The sequence below is a fragment of the Bubalus bubalis genome, chromosome 1, assembly GCF_019923935.1.
Source record: "Bubalus bubalis isolate 160015118507 breed Murrah chromosome 1, NDDB_SH_1, whole genome shotgun sequence".
Taxonomy (NCBI): domain Eukaryota; kingdom Metazoa; phylum Chordata; class Mammalia; order Artiodactyla; family Bovidae; genus Bubalus; species Bubalus bubalis.
The window spans coordinates 171,036,020-171,054,931 of NC_059157.1; the positions used below are offsets into that span (position 1 = coordinate 171,036,020).

Consider the following 18,912-nt stretch of genomic DNA (forward strand, 5'->3'; position numbering starts at 1 on the left):
GAGTCTGGACTTACTGAAATCATTCCTTTCACGTGCATCTCAGCCATCTGGGGCCAGCAGCCTGCAGTTTGATTACTCATATTCTTAGTTCCTTGCTCACCATAGGGAGTGGTGGCAGCTTGTGGTGGAAGCTCGACTGCTGTCAGATAGCAGGCATTGCTCTTCCTGGGCTCAGAAATTCATATCTGGAGGGCTGGATTCACGGATGCCTGGGACATCCTTATTTATTGAGATGGCAGGAAATATTGCATTTCACAGTACAGAAGTAAAGAAACATAAAACTTTTTTCTTGTGATGAGAACTTTCAGTACCCATTCTCTCCAAAATGTTCACACATAACATGCAGCAGTGTTAATATATTTAACATGTTGTACATGGCATCTTTGGTTCTCATTTATCTTATAACTAGAAGTGTGTACCTTTTCACAGCCTTCATCCGATTCTTTTCCCTGTGCTGCCTTCCACTTCTGGTAACCACAAATGTTCTCTCTTTTTCAAATGTTTCTGAAGTATAATTGACATAAAACACTATGCTAGTGTCTGATACACAAGATGATTTAGTGATTTAGTATTTCTTTGAATGGAATATAATCTATAGAAATACTGAACTACTATGTTATGCAACTAAAACTAGGACACTGTATATCAACTATACTTCAATAAAAAATAATTTTAAAAAAGAAAGACAGATGGATATTTAATAGAGAATAGAGCACTCATAGATGTCAATACTCCAGGCTTTGGTTTCCTCATTAGCAAGATGGAAATAATATCTACCCTAATTCTTGCCACCATTGCAGTGGTCAGAATGGATAATGCATTCAATACATCATAAAGTGCTAAGCTGCACAGCATGGAAAAAGGGCCAAAGGGATTCCAAGGGAGGGGAGAGAGGAAAGGGTTTAAGTAGGACTGGATCAAGAAGGACCTGACCCTTGTATATTTGATGAAATCTACCCAACAGGTGGATGGATGTATGGACATACAAATAGGTGGACAGATGACATAGCCTCAAGAAATAAATAATTTAAAGACTTTAGAGAGAATATTAGATGTATATTAATTAAGACGTGTGTGTGTTTGTGTGCTCACTCATGTCTGACTCTTTGCAACCTCATGAACTGTAGCCTGCCAGACTCCTCTGTCCATGGTATTCTCCAGGCAAGAATACTGGAGTGAGTAGCCATTTATGTCTCCTGCTTAACAGGCAGATTCTTTACTACTGGGAAAGAATAGTAGAGCCACCTGGGAAGCCCTTTAATTATGATACATGTTTTGAAAAATCACATTGGCATAAAGAAGTTCCCCAAGAACTTCACCATACATATTTCTTGTTTTGGTGCTTAACTGAGGCAAGAGTGACAACTGGCTAGTGTGGTCCTGCAAGAAAGATGATGCTCCTGTGAAAGAAAGAGCATCATCTTGGCTCTTGCTTCAAAAATTATGTTATACCAAACTCCAGACTTTCTTAATATTATTTCTGTTCTGTGCTATTCTTTGTCACTCAGTCATGTCCAACATTTTGCAACCCCATGGACTGCAGCCTGCCTGGCTCCTCTGTCCATGGGGATTCTCTAGGCAAGAATACTGGAGTTGGTTGCCATGCCCTCCTCCAGGGGATCTTCCCAACCCAGGGATTGAACCCAGGTCTCCTGCATCGCAGGCAGATTCTTTACCAGTTGGGCTATTTTCTACTAAAAGTAAAAAAAAAAAAAAAAAAAAGTTACACAAGGAATAGAAAATGAAAGGGGAGAAGTGCACAAGTTCATTAAAGAATGCTTACTTTTGTGTGGTAAAAGCCTAAGATAATATGAAAGCTTCTTTTTCCTAAGATTTACTGGTTGCCCAAGTCCCTCCCTTACTGAGGTAGCCAGATGCATTGCTCAGGGTTAGGGGGGAGATACACTATCCCCTTTGCTGCTGCTGGAGCTCATGGAAGTCTTCGGAGACTAGAAGCCAAGCTCTTTCTCACCTTTGAGCTGGTGTCTCCTGTTTCCTTCATCCAAATGCTCTTTTCTCTTTCTCAAGCCTGGTTCTTTCTTATTATTCAGGTCTTGGCTTAAATATTATCACAGTGAGGATTCCCTGTTCACCCAGGGCTTTCTACCACAACATACTGTTTTAATTTTCTCTAGAGCTTTTACTAGGGTCAATATTTTTCATGTATTTATTTGTTTGCTTTCTTATTGTCCTCCTTCCCGACTGGAACACATGCTCTCTGAGGGGAAGGACTTTGTCTTTTTTTTTTTTTAATTATTGTGCACACATGGCTTCTCTCTAGTTGTGGTGCATGCACGGAGCTCAGTTGTTATGGCATGAGGGCTTGATTGCCCCTGGGCAGATGGGATCTTAGTTTCCCAACCAGGTATCCAACCCATGTCCCTATTATTGGAAGGCAGATTCTTAAAGCACTGAGCTACCCGGGAAGTCCTATGACTTTGCCTTATTTGCCATCATATCCCCAGTGCCTGGTTCCTGCTGAATAGTGGTAGCTCAGTAAATATTAGATGAGTGAATTAATGAGGTCACTCCTTGAAGAAGAGGAAGAGAAGGGAAATGATGACCACTGAGTAACTACCCAAAATAAACTGAGAAGAAACTGGCAGTGATTTGGGTTTAGACTCAAGAAGTAGGATGAGGCTTTCTGCCTTCTAGGGCTTTGTGTGTGTTAAGTCACTTCAGTCGTATCCCACTCTTTCAGACTCCATGAATTGTAGCCCGCCAGGCTCCTCTGTCCATGGGATTCTCCAGGCAAGAATACTGGAGTGGGTTGCCCTGCCCTTCTCCAGGGAATCTTCTCAACCCAGGGATCAAATCCAAGTCTCTTAAGGCTCCTGCAGGCAGGAGGAATCTGGCGGGCAGGTTCTTTCCCACTAGTGCCACTTGGGCTTGAGAGATGGCATAATTTCAGCTCTAGAAAAATTGAGAAAGTTTCGCTTTTGTAACATCTAGCTCTATCACTAGAGGATTCATATGTGCTGCACAATTAAATTCAAAACTAGTGTCTGATTTGATGGGCAAGATTTTATTAATGATTTAAACAATAGACCTAATTATAGTCCCTAATTATATATGTGACATTTGACCAAAGTAAGTATAAAAATATTTCTGATTTCTTTGAAACACTGTAAGTTTCACATATTGTAAAATTTTTAGAATTTCAGAGAGGCCATTGATTTTTCTAAAGACTCCTCTGAAAAGATAATTAAAGCTGTTTGTCCTAGCTTTCAAATATATTTTTAATTTTTATATAATTGTAAGTTCTTTTAAATCTGTACTTGGCTAAATAATATACAGAATTAAGATAATACGATTTTAATTCTAACAATTTGAACTTAACCTGTTGATAAAGCTCATTTTCAAGAGGAAGGGTATCAATCTCCAGTTGGTTATGTTGAAATTCTAACTGATCTAAAGTCTATCTTTTCCCCTGGGCTTTAAACACCAGGGATGGGAGAGGCAGGCTAAACCTGCTGAGAATGTTTGGGAGCAACTGGTCTTCACACCATACAACAAAAGAATCAATGAAAGGAAGGGCAAGAAAGAAGAGAGTGGGAGGTCAGCAAGGAGGGGAGTTCTCACAGTGAGAGAGATAAGTTATAAACATTTGCTAAGGCAAACACACTATTTATTTAAACACTTGCAAGTGAGAAGCTGTTTGACTATCTTGTAGACCAGGCCAATTTATTTAAAATCTAACCAGTCATCTAAATCAGTGCTGCCCCATAGCTGTGGCTCCTGGATACTCAAAATGTGAAGTGTACAACTGTGGAACTGAATTTTTAAATTTTATTTTAATTGATATAAGTTTAAATTTAAATAGTCACATGTGACTGGTGGCTGTCATTGAATAGCACACATCTGGATACTCAGCTAAAGTATGTTTTAATATACTGTTTCTCAGAACATTAAAGACATCATAGTTACGCTTTAAAATTAATGTAGGGAGCTAGTATTTTGGATAAGTGTAGATTGGCACCCCACTCCAGTACTCTTGCCTGGAAAATCCCATGGACGGAGGAGCCTGGTAGGCTGCAGTCCATGGGGTCGCTGGGAGTCGGACATGACTGAGCGACTTCACTTTCACTTTTCACTTTCATGCATTGGAGAAGGAAATGGCAACCCACTCCAGTGTTCTTGCCTGGAGAATCCCAGGGACAGGGGAGCCTGGTGGGCTGCCATCTATGGGGTCGCACAGAGTCGGACATGACTGAAGCGACTTAGCAGCAGCAGCAGCAGATCCAACCACAAAAATGTTGAGAAGTAGCAATAGCGAGAATCTCCTAATCTCCTTCTCATTGTGTCTAATGTTCTCATGTTTCCCTTTTTGGAAACCAAGAAGCGAGTTTCTCCTGTTTCTTTAGCCTTTTAGCAGAGATTAAAAAAAAAAAAGTCCAACCACCATGTCTTCATCTGAAATACTACCCATCTGGACACTCAGTATTCAGTTATTTGTTTTTGCCCTGAAGAATTCAGTTGTCTGCTGATATTCAATTTTTTCTTGGTGATAATCATTTTGGAGATGGAGAATTGTTGGCTTGCTACACTATCGGTTAAAATCCTTTGGACTGCCTATGTTTTCAGACCCACTAGAGCTACCTGATGGGAGGACAAGCTGGAGGAGGGTCCAATGGAAATGCATTAGGGTACAATTATTCTGGAGATAATCACATGGTTTTGTAGTTTTCATTTTTTAATCCATTTTTTAACTTGGTCTATCTTTTCCTCAACTACAAGTCTTTTGGTGGTGGTGGTGGCATGGGATGGTGTGGTTTTGGCTTAATTTTGTTTAAGAGAAGAGGAAAGGCAATCCAAAATGTCCTACAACTGCAAGTCTGGATGTCTTAGATTTGTAGGTAGCACAAGCAGTCTAGAAGAGACAGGCAATATAGGATGCCTGCTGTGTGTCTTATACCTTACTGCTGGTAAGTGTCTGTTGTGCAAGAGTGAAAAAAGGGATTTGGAGCCTTAAACATCCAAAGAAATGCATCATTACAAATAGTCCTATATACACTTTTAGTGGAGTTGGACCATGGAGGGCGCTAGACCTCTCTCCTAAAACAGAAGAACACAGTAATGCACTTGTTTGGGTGTTACAAAATTAATTTTTTTTCACACAAAATTATTTTTGTTAAATTTCACCTTTCAAATTTTGTACCATCACTGTGAATTCGTAGTATAAATTTTTATTCATATTATTTATTCTTTTTAATAAATTTATTGAATATAGTTGATTTACAATATTGTGTTAATCTCTGCTAAACAGCATAGTGACTCAGTTATACATATATGTAGATACATAATCTTTTTCATATACTTTTCCATTATGGTTTAATCACAGGATAGTGAATGTAGTTCCCTCTGCTTGCTTGTGTCCCTTGTTACCAGACAGTTAAATTCTTGATATAGCAGTCTTTACATGGGGGCAGAAGTGAAATGTTTCTTCCACTCTCACTGTCCTTCTATGCCTTCCAAAAACTTGAAAATAAAGTTGCCTCTGAAGATCATCTCCCAGGTGGCTCCATGGTAAAGAATCTGCCTGCCAACACAGGAGACACAGGTGACTCGGTTTTGATCCCTGGGTCAGGGAGATCCCCTGGAGAAGGAAATGGCAACCCACCCCATTATTCTTGCCTGGAAAATTCCATGGACAGAAGAGCCTGGAAAGCTACAGTCCACGGAGTTGCAAAGAGTTGGACACAACTGAGCATGCAGATATTGTACAATCTGTGGATAAAACCCTAAAATCTATCTACGTGGCAGCCATGGAGTATACCAAACAGTTGTCCCTCAGGAGAGAACCTGGGTTAAGAACTGTCATTAGCTGGTAGCCTTCAGCTGCCATACTTTAGGAATCTACTAAGATGCATGCCAAGGCCACCAGGCTATTCCCACTCAATGGCAGAAATACTAGAGCCAGGCCCTTCCTACCCAACCCAGGTCTCTAACAGGCTCCCTGCGGGAGCTTCTTGATGATGTGGCCCGGCTTTTGTTCAGGACTGCACTGTTACCCAAAGTTCTTCCAACCCAACCCCACTTCTTTCTCTAACTCCTTTCACAGGTGCCAGTCTGCATTGCAGTCTGAGGCTCCCCATCTACTCGTGCCTCCTCTTGCCTTTATCTCCCACAGGCATTTCTTGGACACCTAAGTCTGTACTAGTGTTTGCCTCCCAGAGGACCAAACCAACACCATACAAAATGAAAAAGATTAGTTCCCTTGAATTACCAAGGAGAAATAACCTTGAAGGGCATTCTCAATGGTGAGAATACAAGCTGGGTCTGCTCTATTCAACACTGTATATCCAGGACTTAGTGCAGCAATTGACATAAAATAGACTCTCAAAAATTTATGAAAGGAAGAGAGGGAGGGAGGAAAGGAAGATTTTGGATTAGCTGAGATTAAAAAATCGAATTAAACTTTGTTATTGTGTTGCTATTGGTCAGTCCTCAAGTCTTGTTTGACTCTGTGCAACTCCATGAACTGTAGCATGCCAGACTTCCCTGTCCTTCACCATCTCCCAGAGTTTGCTCAAATTCATGTCCATTGAATCAGAACCATAGCATTATAGGGAAAAACATGTAGTTAGAAGAGGCTGGTCAGTTTGGCATTTAGAAAAGGGCACTTCAAAGAGTAAAAAATCTGTTATTGCATTCTCAGCACTGTCTAGGGACGCTGCATATACACATTCAAAGCTGCATCCTTATCTACATAGGCATAAACAGTACATGTACAGAAAATGCTGGGTATATTATACATATATGTTCATATACTACTTTGTTCAGAATTCTCAATATTTACCAAAAATAAAGCACAAAGTTCAAAGGAAAATGAAACAAACAAACAAAATCTCTCCACACTGCCAATGGAAACATTACCAATTGAGAAAACAGACAATGCCAGCTCCAGGCACAGACACAGCACTTCTGTTGGTACAACTTCTCATTTGTGCAATTAGTTCTATACAGAGAGCCAGGGTACTCCTGTCATTAGCGTCTGGCACACATCCCTCAGTTAGGATGTTGCAATTGCAGTGTCCCTGAGAAGAGGCTCTGGACTCTGTCAAGAGCTGTAATCCTATTAAATTCCATCAAACAAGTCTCATGCAAATTTTTAAAATGAATAACCACTTAATATCCACAATAAATATATGTTGATGTGCAAACCTTCGGGCTTCATTTAAATTTATGCAAAGTGATATTTTCTTACATATATCTTCTTTTGCAATTATCTTAGTGGAAAAAAATACGTATTCAGATTTCAACTCTTTTCTTAGGAAAAATGAAGTTTTCGTTGGGATTATTTCAAAAGCATTTACAAGACTATAAAATGTCCTTAGAACTCTGAAGTCAAAGGCCTTGGGACACATACTTGAAGCTAGTTTTATTAACAGCATGGATTTAGAACTGTGTTCATAGCCATAATTTATATATATTTATATATAAACATATTCATGTACTATACTGCATATAAATTCTTTACACATAATTTTATATTAATAAATTCTTTATATATAAAGTTTTTAGAGAAATTCTTAAATTTAATTTTAATTTTCATTCATTCTCAAATTGCAATATTTCTACAGAAATGCTTAAAAGAAAACAAACTGCATAATTCACAGCACTCTAAAGAATGTCTTAATGATTCAGTCTCATAGTTCTGCAGTCTTTGTTTACATATAATATTTATTTGGATAATGGCTTTTAGCTAGTTACCTCACTTTTTCAAAAGCAATAACCCCTAAACAATCTTGCAACTCATAACAAACAAGGTTCAGATTGCAAACACAATTTTTTTTATTCCAGATGTTTAATGAGCAATGAATGTGAATCTTTTCCTTGAGGGACAAATAAAAGACAATTAAGTGGATGTAGATTTGCTAGTTCTGCCTGTGATTAGAATTGGTTTCTCCAAACAGCAGTTTAGAAGAGCGATGAGTAAGCAGGAAGTGACTTGTGAATGGAGTTAAGATAGAAAAAGATAAACCACCATTCCTCTTAGGAAGTCATGTTCAGCCTGTCATTGCGGTAATGTTGACACTATAAAATTATCATTGATTTTCTCTATTGTAACTTTCCCAAAATCAAAGAAGGACTTGGATTGAAAACAAACTCTTCAAATCCCTAGATACAATTTTATAGTAGAAGAGGCGCATCAGAAAGGACGGGGAACAAAATGGACACCAGTATCATGTTCCGGAGGCAAAGCTAATGGTGATTTTCTTCTTTCTCTTTTTAAATGTGCCCCAGATTTTATATCATAAGCATGCATTTCCTTTTTACTGAGGGAAATTTTGACTTAAAAAATAAAAAGATGAAGACATGGTGACCAAAGATGAACACCCACATAGCTTAAGAGAGAGTTTCAGTTTTCGCTCCTTGGTGCTGGTTAGGGTTGGGTCTGACACCAAACTCTTGAGCTTTGAGGATCAGTGAGGAGGGCATAGGACCTCAGGGTGGTCTAGGGCAAAGGGATCTGAGCTAATACTCTGTGGTACTCTGGTATTTCTTATTCCAGACTCCTGGTTCCTTGTTAATGGGCAATCACGGTGGCATTCCTCTAATCTCTGGGGTCCCATCACTTTCCCCCAAGTGACTCTACTGTGCTGCCTTCTTGAAGACAGCTGCCATCTTGGCATGACTCATGATTATGAGTAAAGTTGAGTCCTGGTGAGATAGCTGGATGAGTTAGCTACAAAAAACATCCAAATGACTTTTTTTTTTACTTAATTATGGGATGTATATCTAACAAATAAAAAGAAACCTCTTACCTAGAGTTAATAATAATCATTCTTTTAGGCAAATGTTTATCCCCAAAAGTCAACATAATAAAATCATTCGGAGGTGTTTTGGTTTGATTTGGTCATGTTGATAATTATACTCTTTACTTCATGGCCCTCAGTATCATTAATGTTCCACTCACTGAGGACTTTTTAGGATCAAGTTAGTTTTTTGATTAACACTGGTACTTATATCTTTTCTCATGACCAAGTCTCCTTATTCTGTGGTAGAATCTTGGGTTCCCAACAGAATCTTTTTCAAATTCTTGGAGGTTCATCTTCATGTGGAAATTGAATATGTTGTTTCTCTGAAGCATTTACCTCAGGCTCGCTCCTCTTTCCTATAACATCTGCTTACATGCTGCTTCCAGAGGGTAGAAGAACCTTTTCGCCAAAACCTCCAGTAGAAGAGATGCAGGTTTGATCCCTGGGTTGGGAAGATCCCTTGGAGAAGGAAGTGGCATCCCACTCCAGTATTCTTGGACAATCCTGTGGACAGGGGAGCCTGATGGGCTACAGTCTGTGGGGTTGCAAATAGTCTGAGGCAACTTAGCACTAAACAACAACATAAGAATCCTGGGAGAGCTCTCTGATTAGACAGTCCTTGGTCACACTCCCCAAGAGGGGCAGGTGAGGCAGAGGCTGGAGAAACACTGAAAATGGAATCAGTGTTCCTGGGTGCATATACACAGCATATATCCATCAACTCCAGGCACCATCTCCATGTACACTGAACTTAGAATCCCCTGCAAGGCTCTGTTGAATTGATGCGCAGTGTTGATCAAGAGCCTGGACTTTCTAGTCAATGTGAGTTCCAATTCTAGCATTTCTTTTACATATGGCAGGTTTTGGTTTATTGGTTAACCTCTATACATCTCAGAATCTTCACCTGTAAAAATAGTGATAATCATTTTTACTATATAGGGTTTTTGAGATAATTAAACAAAATATTGTGATAAAGCATTTATATCACAGTTTCTGGTGTATAATATTGAAAGTGAAAATGAAAGTCACTCAGTCCAGTCGTGTATAGTCATGGACTATACAGTCCATGGAATTCTCCAGGCCAGAATACTGGAGTGGATAGCCTTTCCCTTCTCCAGGGGATCTTCCCAACCCAGGGATCAAACCCAGGTCTCCCGCATTGCAGGCGGATTCTTTATCAGCTGAGCCACAAGGGAAGGCCATAATATTAGTGCTCAGTAAAAGTTAGAGATGGTGATGATGATTATGGTGATGATGTCGATGGTGATGATTTATCATGGAGTGCTTCCATTGGACAAAGTTTCATTCCAAACCAGGGAAATGTTGCTGACCTCTTTGTCCAATATGGGCAGATGAGTGGAGTTGGTTTCATTCAACACACATTAGGTTTCTTCGGGACCTGTTTACATAAAGACCACCTGGGAGCCGATTTCCTGAATCAGTTCAGTTGCTCAGTCATGTCTGACTCTTTGCGACCCCACGGACTGTAGCATGCCAGGCTTCCCTGTCCATCACCAACTCCCAGAGCTTGATCAAACTCCTGTCCATCGAGTCGGTGATACCATCCAACCATTTCATCCTCTGTTGTCTCCTCCTCCCACCTTCAATCTTTCCCAGCATCAGGATCTTTTCCAATGAGTCTGTTCTTCACATCAGATTTCCTCACTTAGTTCAGTTCAGTTCAGTCACTCAGTCATAGAGATAGGTTAATGGAACTTCATATATTCCCCTGTCTTGGACATTAATCATATTTGTGCCTGCCATTATTTTTTGAGTTGCTTTTTAATATTGAGAGAAATTTATTCAACATGCAATTTTATCACCCACAAAGAGTTGAGCTCCTAGCTTTTCTTGCAGCTGAGATGCAGGCACGTGACATGAACATTACCATATGGCTTGCAGGAGACTCATTCAAGAGATCCAAGCAAAGAGGGTCTGTGATGAGCTTTCCTTCTGTAGGTGGCAGCAGAGCTGTCTGGCCTTTGAGGTAGGAGTGTTGGAGACTGAATTTCACTGGGCAGAAATCCATGAGCTATGCTCACAGAGGTGGCAATGGCAATAAGTTGAAGTACTTGCATTTAGTGCTTAGCCTTGGTGGCAGCAATGTCAACAGATTTCTCATGGGGCCATTTCTGAAGCAAGGTTTTATCTGTTATTCTGGGGGAAATAGCCTTGAAATAAGTTTCTCCAGTTCTCTTAATGGTAATATAAACTACCTTCTATTTTAAAATACATTCCTTATACTGCTTGAGCCAGCCAGAATAAACTCAGTTGTTTGACGCTAAGAAGACTAACCAGTACAATTCCCTTCCAAAGGTCTGTTCTTAGGAGGAATAGTATGGCTACTAGTCATCATAAAAAAAAAAAAAAAAAAAATTGAACTTTTAATTTCCAAAATCCTTGGTCACAAGAACAGAGTATCTATGCACAAGAATTCAAAGATTACAGAGTGTTCCTAAATGTTGATAGTATCTAGAAAACTGAATTCAGGAAAGGCATTTCATCACTTAAGTATTAATATCATAGCTCTACACTATTCTATTTTCCTAGATAAAAGAACACAGGGAGATTCCAGTGTGATAGTTTTGAAGAATGACACACGTTATGGAAACAAACATCCTGAACATTGTATTGTCACTAACTTGGGCTGCATAAAAAAAAATTCCACACATTGCTTTGCACATACTTTTCATTTCCTTTATACATTTGGAGCACTTATAAATCTTGAGACTCGTGTGCTGCAGTTGGAGCAGTGTCAAGTTCAAGGAAGCACAGAGCACACCTGAGTTCCAGATACGGCTCATGCCTCTCAGAGAACAAATGGGAGGGATGTGAGGATAGAACCCAGATCCCTATTATGTCCTCTCTCGGCCTCTCCTCTTCAATCTGATGCAGAGCCCTCATTGTGGTTCAGGTGCCTTTCAGAGTAATTAGAGATGATCACAGCTGAGATTAAAAGGCCACTTAAAATGTACTGAAAACAAGTTCCAAATTTTCACAGCAGATATTGAAAAACTGTTTAGAATTTTACCTTCAAAAACAAAACTAAAAAATTTTAAATTAAATATTGTATAAACAAAATTTCATCTATATTTTCAGCTATGTGCCAATTCTCAAAATACTGAATCAAATGTGGATTTTCAGAATAATTTTCCCTATGAAAATGCATTTGAGCAAGATACAAACATTCTTCCCTCCACCTTTGACTTTCACAAAATCATAAAGTAGATTACTTTAGAAAAAAATAGCTTAGGGACTTTTAATTGTTCACATGGGCATCTCTAATATTTTTGGCATTAAAAATCTTTTTTTTTTGGTCAGAGACCTTTAGCTTTTTTCCTTCAGTTGTTCACTGGATGATTGTTCTAGGTTTTCATTTGTCAAAAAAGTCCATCATCCCTCCACTTCTTTCAACATCACTTGTTTCCATCTTGTGAGATTCTGGACCTTTTACAAGATCAGTACTGCACCATGAATTAAATGTGCAATGTATTTATGTTGCATTTTCAGATATTTGCAAGGTTGATGAACTGACCAGGTACTAACTAACAAAGAAGTTGACATATTGGGCCTAGCTAGGGAGTTTCCCAGGTGGCTCAATGGTAAAGAATCCACCTGTTATGCAGGAGACACAGGAGAAATGTGTTTGATCCCTGGTTCTAAACGATCCCCTGGAGTAGGAAATGGCAATCTGCTCCAGTATTCTTGCCTGTAAAATGCCATGGACAGAGGGGCCTGGAAGGCTACAGTCCATGGGGTCGCAAAGGGTCAGACACAACTGAGCGAGTGAGTACAGACAGTTCAGTTCAGTCGCTCAGTCGTGTCTGACTCTTTGCGACCCTGTGAACTGCAGCACGTCAGGCCTCCCTGTCCATCACCAACTCCCGGAGTCCACCCAAACCCATATCCATCAAGTTGGTGATGCCATCCAACCATCTCATCCCCTGTCGTCCCCTTCTTCTCCTGCCCTCAATCTTTCCCAGCATCAGGGTCTTTTCAAATGAGTCAGCTCTTTGCATCAGGTGGCCAAAGGATTGGAGTTTCAGCTTCAACATCAGTCCTTCCAATGAACCCTCAGGACTGATCTCCTTTAGGATGGACTGGTTGGATCTCCTTGCAGTCCAAGGGACTCTCAAGAGTCTTCTCCAACACTGCAGTTCAAAAGCATCAATTCTTTGGCGCTCAGCTTTCTCTATAGTCCAACTCTCACATCCGTACTTGACCACTGGGAAAACCATAGCCTTGACTAGGCCGACCTTCATTGGCAAAGTAATGTCTCTGCTTTTTAATATGCTATCTAGGTTGGTCATAACTTTCCTTCCAAGGAGTAAGCGTCTTTTCATTTCATGGCTGCAGTCACCATCTGCAGTGATTTTGGAGCCCAGAAAAATAAAGTCTGACATTGTTTCCACTGTTTCCCCATCTATTTGCCATGAAGTGATGGGACTGGATGCCATGATCTTTGTTTTCTGAATGTTGAGCTTTAAGCCAACTTTTTCACTCTCCTCCTTCACTTTCATCAAGAGGCTCTTTAGTTCTTCTTCACTTTCTGCCATAAGGGTGGTGTCATCTGCATATCTGCAGTTATTGATATTTCTCCTGGCAATCTTGATTCCAGCTTGTGCTTCATCCAGCCCAGTGTTTCTCAAGATGTACTCTGCATATAAGTTAAATAAGTAGGGTGATAATATACAGCCTTGACATACTCCTTTCCCAATTTGGAATCAGTCTGTTGTTCCATGTCCAGTTCTAACTGTTGCTTCCTGACCTCAATATAGGTTTCTCAAGAGGCAGGTCAGGTGGTCTGGGATTCCCATCTCTTGAAGAATTTTCCACAGTTTATTGTGATCCAGACAGTCAAAGGCTTTGGCACAGTCAATAAAGCAGAAATAGATGTATTTCTGGAACGCTCGCTTTTTCGATGATCCAGAGGATGTTGGCAATTTGATCTCTGGTTCCTCTGCCTTTCCTAAAGCCAGCTTGAACATCTGGAAGTTCACGGTTCACATATTGCTGAAGCCTGGCTTGGAGAATTTTTTTTTTTTTTTAATGCTTCAAAAAGCTTTATTGTTTCCATTTGGTCCAAGGCTTGAGAGAGGGCTCCAGGGTGTTAAAAAGCTGCCTAGTAGCTGCAGAGAGGGGCTTCAGGCAGCCCTGATGTTGGTGGGTTCTTCAATGGCCACTGGTCTCCAGAAGCTCCTAGTCGTGCTTGAGGGTGAGCCTTTCGAAGAGATACTCGCCCAACACAGCTTGGAGACCAGCCAGCCTGAGGAGGTTGGTCAGGTGGTCACCCATCTTCTTGATGAGTTTCACTTCCTCATCTAGGAAGTGGTTCTCCAGGAAGTCACAGATGTGGGGGTCTCCGCGGGCAGAAGCCAGGCCATGCAGATCCAACAGGGCTTGATTCAGGTTCTTCTCTACGAGAAGGGCGGCTTCCAGAGCGTCCTGGGTTTTACCCCACTCATCTTGAGCTGGCTTTTGCACGTCCAGGAAGAGGGTGTGGCCGCCACGCTGGTTTTGCTATTTCAAGAGACGCTCCGCGCCCTCGCGCTTCTCCTTGGCCAATTCGCGAAAAAAGTGACCCACACCCTCCAGGGCCACATCGTCGCGGTCGAAATAGAAGCCCAGAGAGAGGTAGGCGTAGGAGGCCCGCAGTTGCATGTTAACCAGGCGGTTGACGGCGGCCTCCACCTCTGTAGAATAATTCTGACGAATCTGGGAGCTCAGATTCGGTAATAATCTGGTCGGTAATAATGAGTTAAAAAATGTTGGCTGGTCCTGGTGATCGTGGACAGCTGGGTGGCTGACTCCAGAGGTTGCAACTGGAAAAAAGGTTGGAGGGTGGTCGGAGGCTGGAGCAAGGGGCGTCCCTGTGTCTGTTCCGTCCAAGCACTATTGAAGCAAGAGACAGATCTGCGGGGCCGCAGAGCACACTTCTGGCTTGGAGAATTTTAAGCATTACCTTACTAGCGTGTGAGATGAGTACAATTGTGCGGTAGTTTCAGCATTCTTTGGCATTGCCTTTCTTTGAGATTGGAATGAAAACTGACCTTTTCCAGTCCTGTGGCCACTGCTGAGCTTTCCAAATTTGCTGGCATATTGAGTGCAGCACTTTCACAGCGTCATCCTTCGGGATTTGAAATAGCTCAACTGGAATTCCATCACTTCCATTAGCTTTGTTTGTAGTGATGCTTCCTAAGGCCCTCTTGACTTCACATTCCAGGATGTCTGGCTCTAGGTGAGTGATCACACCATCGTGATTATCTGGGTCGTGAAGATCTTTTTTGTACAGTTCTTCTGTGTATTCTTGCCACCTCTTCTTAATATCTTCTGCTTCTGTTAGGTCGCTATCATTTCTGTCCTTTATTGAGCCCATCTGTGCATGAAATGTTCCCTTGGTGTCTCTAATTTTCTTGAAGAGATCTCTAGTCTTTCCCATTCTATTGTTTTCCTCTATTTCTTTGCACTGGTCACTGAGGAAGGCTTTCTTATCTCTCCTTGCTATTCTTTGGAACTCTGCATTCAAATGGGTATATCTTTCCTTTTCTCCTTTGCTTTTCACTTCCCTTCTTTTCACAGCTATTTGTAAGGCCTTCTCAGACAGCCATTTTGCTTTTTCGCATTTCTTTTCCATGGGGATGGTCTTGATTCATGTCTCCTCTACAATGTCACGAACCTCCGTCCATAGTTCATCAGGCACTCTGTCTATCGGATTTAGTCCCTTAAATCTATTTCTCACTTCCACTGTATAGTCATAAGGGATTTCATTTAGGTCATACCTGAATGGTCTAGTGGTTTTCTCTACTTTCTTCAAAATGTACACACAGGTGTTGATATTATGTACACACAGTTGCTGATATTATGCAGCAAAATACATTTGAGTGTGGTCTGATTTTGTTAGTGGTTAGTCCACTGGTGAATATCCTCATACTCTTATGACTTTGAGTCTCTGTGCAATTTGGTTTACTGCAAAGGCTGGGTAATATACACTTTGAACAACAAGGATCACCTCACCTACCACTCTGCATCCACAGGGTTTGGTCCCCTCCACCTTTACCCTTTCCTAGTGCCTGGAATTCTGTGGCTACCTACCATCATAGCAACACTGCATCTCTAAAGTCCAAAAATCAGTCTCACTGAAGGTTCTTACATGAACCTTCAGAGTCCACTTGGGTCTGTCTCAATTTTAACACATTAAACTTCTCAGGACATTAAAGGTTTATAATTTTGGTCAGAATTGTAATTCGAAGTTAAATATTTATTTCTAACAGCAAATAATAAGGTCTTAGTAAATTTCTAAAATCATATGGTAACATCCATGTCTTTTTACATATCTCAACAATAATAGAACTATCAGTGCTGAAACTCTAACTTTTTTAGTGAGGATATAAACACAGTAATAAACACAGTCATTATATAAACACAAATTAAGAAAAGAGTTGTTGTGTACTTATGTTCAAACAGTTATCTATCCACTTAGTCATGTTTAATACTTTTTTAATTTAAAATTTTGAAAACTTAGCTTAGTCCTAAGAATGAAGTATTTTCTGGCTATGATCACTTCAAATCATTACCAGAAAGTGAGTTGAGTAATATTTTCACTCTATAATTTAAAACTCTGACTTTTCAATAAAATATCATCTAAAACACATATGCTATTGGACAGCATACTCTTGAAACATGTGCAAAATAAACAATCATTTATTTTCCTATTTGCTGTTTTAAAACAATTTTATTGGGTTGAGGGTGTAGGTTTCAGGATGTAATGTTGTTTGCCAAATTCTGTAATCCTTTTTTTCATTTTTTAATGTCTCACAGGGTGTGGTGCCTTTAGAAAATTTTTTAAAAGTTGTAGTTCTTGGTGTATTTTTCCTTCACGTTTTCAAAAATAGTAAGAAAATCTAAACCCCACAGGGAAATTCTGGTTCCTACTATTGACTCCTGGAATCCACTTTTCTAAAAATAAGATTATTCTATGTAGTCAACTTTTGTTTATTTCCTTGCCAGGAGTATTTATGTTCTTAACACTGTAGGTTCTTAACACTGTAGGTTCATTATTAGAAATGAAGTCTTGGTAAGTACTATCTTAATGCTTATTATTATTATTCTGCTTAGAATGGTGAAAATAATGTAGGAGGAACATCTAAAAGGAGGCATGTAAATTCAGCTATATCCCTTTTGTGGGGACCTGGTCATTGAAAAACCTCAGTGAATCCATTCTGTTCTTGTTTTTCTTTTACTACTCTATGGTTATTGAGAAGCACTTAGCAAAATAAATATTTAAAATTAGTCTTGACTCCATAAGACTGCAATTGTTCTTAGAAAAACAAATTCTCTGTAAAAAGTAATTAATACTGCAGAAAAAGACATTGTTGGAAAATATCTTTTTAAAAAGAGAGAGATGCCAGCAAAGAAATACTATTTTCAAAACATAACAGGGGATAGTGAGAACTGATGATCCGGATTTTGTCTTATATTTGGCACAATAATGATAATTCGGTCACAAATCGCATGGCTGAAAACTTGTTTCTAACTCCTAATCCCTCTCCCAATAGAAACTATCTCCCTATTCTCACACACCAGTAAATACATAAAAGAATCTACTGACACTGTACGTGTGTATAGAGGGGTGTGTGTGTGTGTAGGTCCGTGTTTGCTTAAAGTAAGAGAATTAGGATAGGAGTTAAAAATATGATAGAATCCCTCTTTTATTTCCCCTTTCTGTCCTTGGAGCTGGGTGCTTGAAGGAGGAACCCTACGTTTTCCAGCAACCAGCAAGCGCCAATACTTTTTATTTAAAAGCAACTAGAGAAAAACACCCCCTAAACAAACCAAGGCCACACCACCCCCCATCATCTGTGGATCAAGGCACCAAGTCCCATTTGGGTACCACTTGGCAGGGGGTTCTCTTTCATCCTTCTCCTCACCGCCCCTGCCGGCGGGATGTGACCAGGACTGCGGGTCTCGGGGTGCCAGCGAGGAGCCGCCCGCCCGCCCGCCCCAAGGGAGGAGGAGGCTCCAGCCTGGGAGCCGCCCCCTCTCGCCGCTGGAGAACAAACGGGATATTCAGCAGTGGCCTGTGGCTGCCAGAGCAACTCCTCAGGGGACATCCAGCGGCGAAGCAGACTGCACCGTAATCGCCTCTAGAAAAGCGGCCCGGCCCCGCCTGCCGCGCACACCCAGCTACCTGGGCTACCCTGCGGCGGCGCGTGCGAGCGAGCGGGAGAAGCCGGGGTGCGGGGCGCGCCGGGGCGGGAGCCCGGGCGGGTGCGGAGCGCGCGGTGCTCCGGTGTGCGCGCCGGGGTGGGGCGAGCCCCGAGCGTCTTCACCAGCCATGAGGGGCGCGGGCGCCTGGGCCCCGCTCTGCCTGCTGCTGGTCGCCGCCGCCCAGCACTCGCGGCCGCAGCTCTCCGAGAGGTAATGCGACCCCCAACCGCACTCCTCCCCTTCTCCCTCCCTGCCCCTCGCCCGCTGCTTTACTTTACCGAGTCCGCTTTGGGGCGCCGGGGGACCCACGCGCCACCGGGACACGGGACGGCGCCCGTCGTCGGGGCTCCCTCCTGCGCCCCCAGTTTCGCCCGCTGGACGGCCCTGCAGCTGGCCAGCCACCACGTGGTAGGGGCTTAACCTGCCCTGGGTCTCCTCTGCCCGCAGCTTTATGCGGGTGCAAAGAAGCACTGGGGCCCAAATATGTGAACTTTGGTTTACTTCTGTTTTCTTCCCTGGAGACGCTTTGCCCAGAGGCTTAAGCCTACGGAAAAGCCCGAGTTGCCCGGCGCCCTGGAGCAGCTCTCGGAAAGTTAACTCTTCAACCTCTGAGCTGCCGGATGGCTCCAGGACCTGGGCTGGGGACTCGTCCTATGGCCAACTTTGGCATCTCCTTTTCCACCTCCATCACCATCAACATCCCTTTTCAGTGGGAGGCTCTGCCAATGGCCAGCTGTTTTCCAAAACAGGGAGAATTAGGCATCTCTCTTCATCTAGGAAATTAAAACTTTTCCACATTAACTAATTACTTGTCTATCTTTAAAACCATGCACTTCATAGAGCCTAGCTCTCACCCCTTCTCTCTCACTCCCCCCAGTTACATTTTCTATTTACCATTTTCCAGTGACATCTTATCACTTGATATGGACTTGATTGCATATGG

The 18,912-nt window shown here is 41.6% G+C and overlaps 1 protein-coding gene and 1 pseudogene across 1 annotated transcript in view; one reads left to right on the forward strand and one right to left on the reverse strand.

The window, feature by feature from the left end:
- Nucleotides 1–13,795: 13,795 nt before the first annotated feature.
- On the reverse strand, nt 13,796–18,098 carry LOC102398042 (annotated as a pseudogene).
- The window catches only part of PCOLCE2 (procollagen C-endopeptidase enhancer 2), a 92,428-nt gene continuing 91,331 nt past the window's right edge, over nt 17,816–18,912 (forward strand). Inside the window, exon 1 of the mRNA XM_006078003.4 lies at nt 17,816–18,179. Within this exon, the coding sequence (XP_006078065.1) occupies nt 18,097–18,179 (83 nt within the window). The 5' untranslated portion in view covers nt 17,816–18,096. The remainder of the gene's footprint in view (nt 18,180–18,912) is intronic.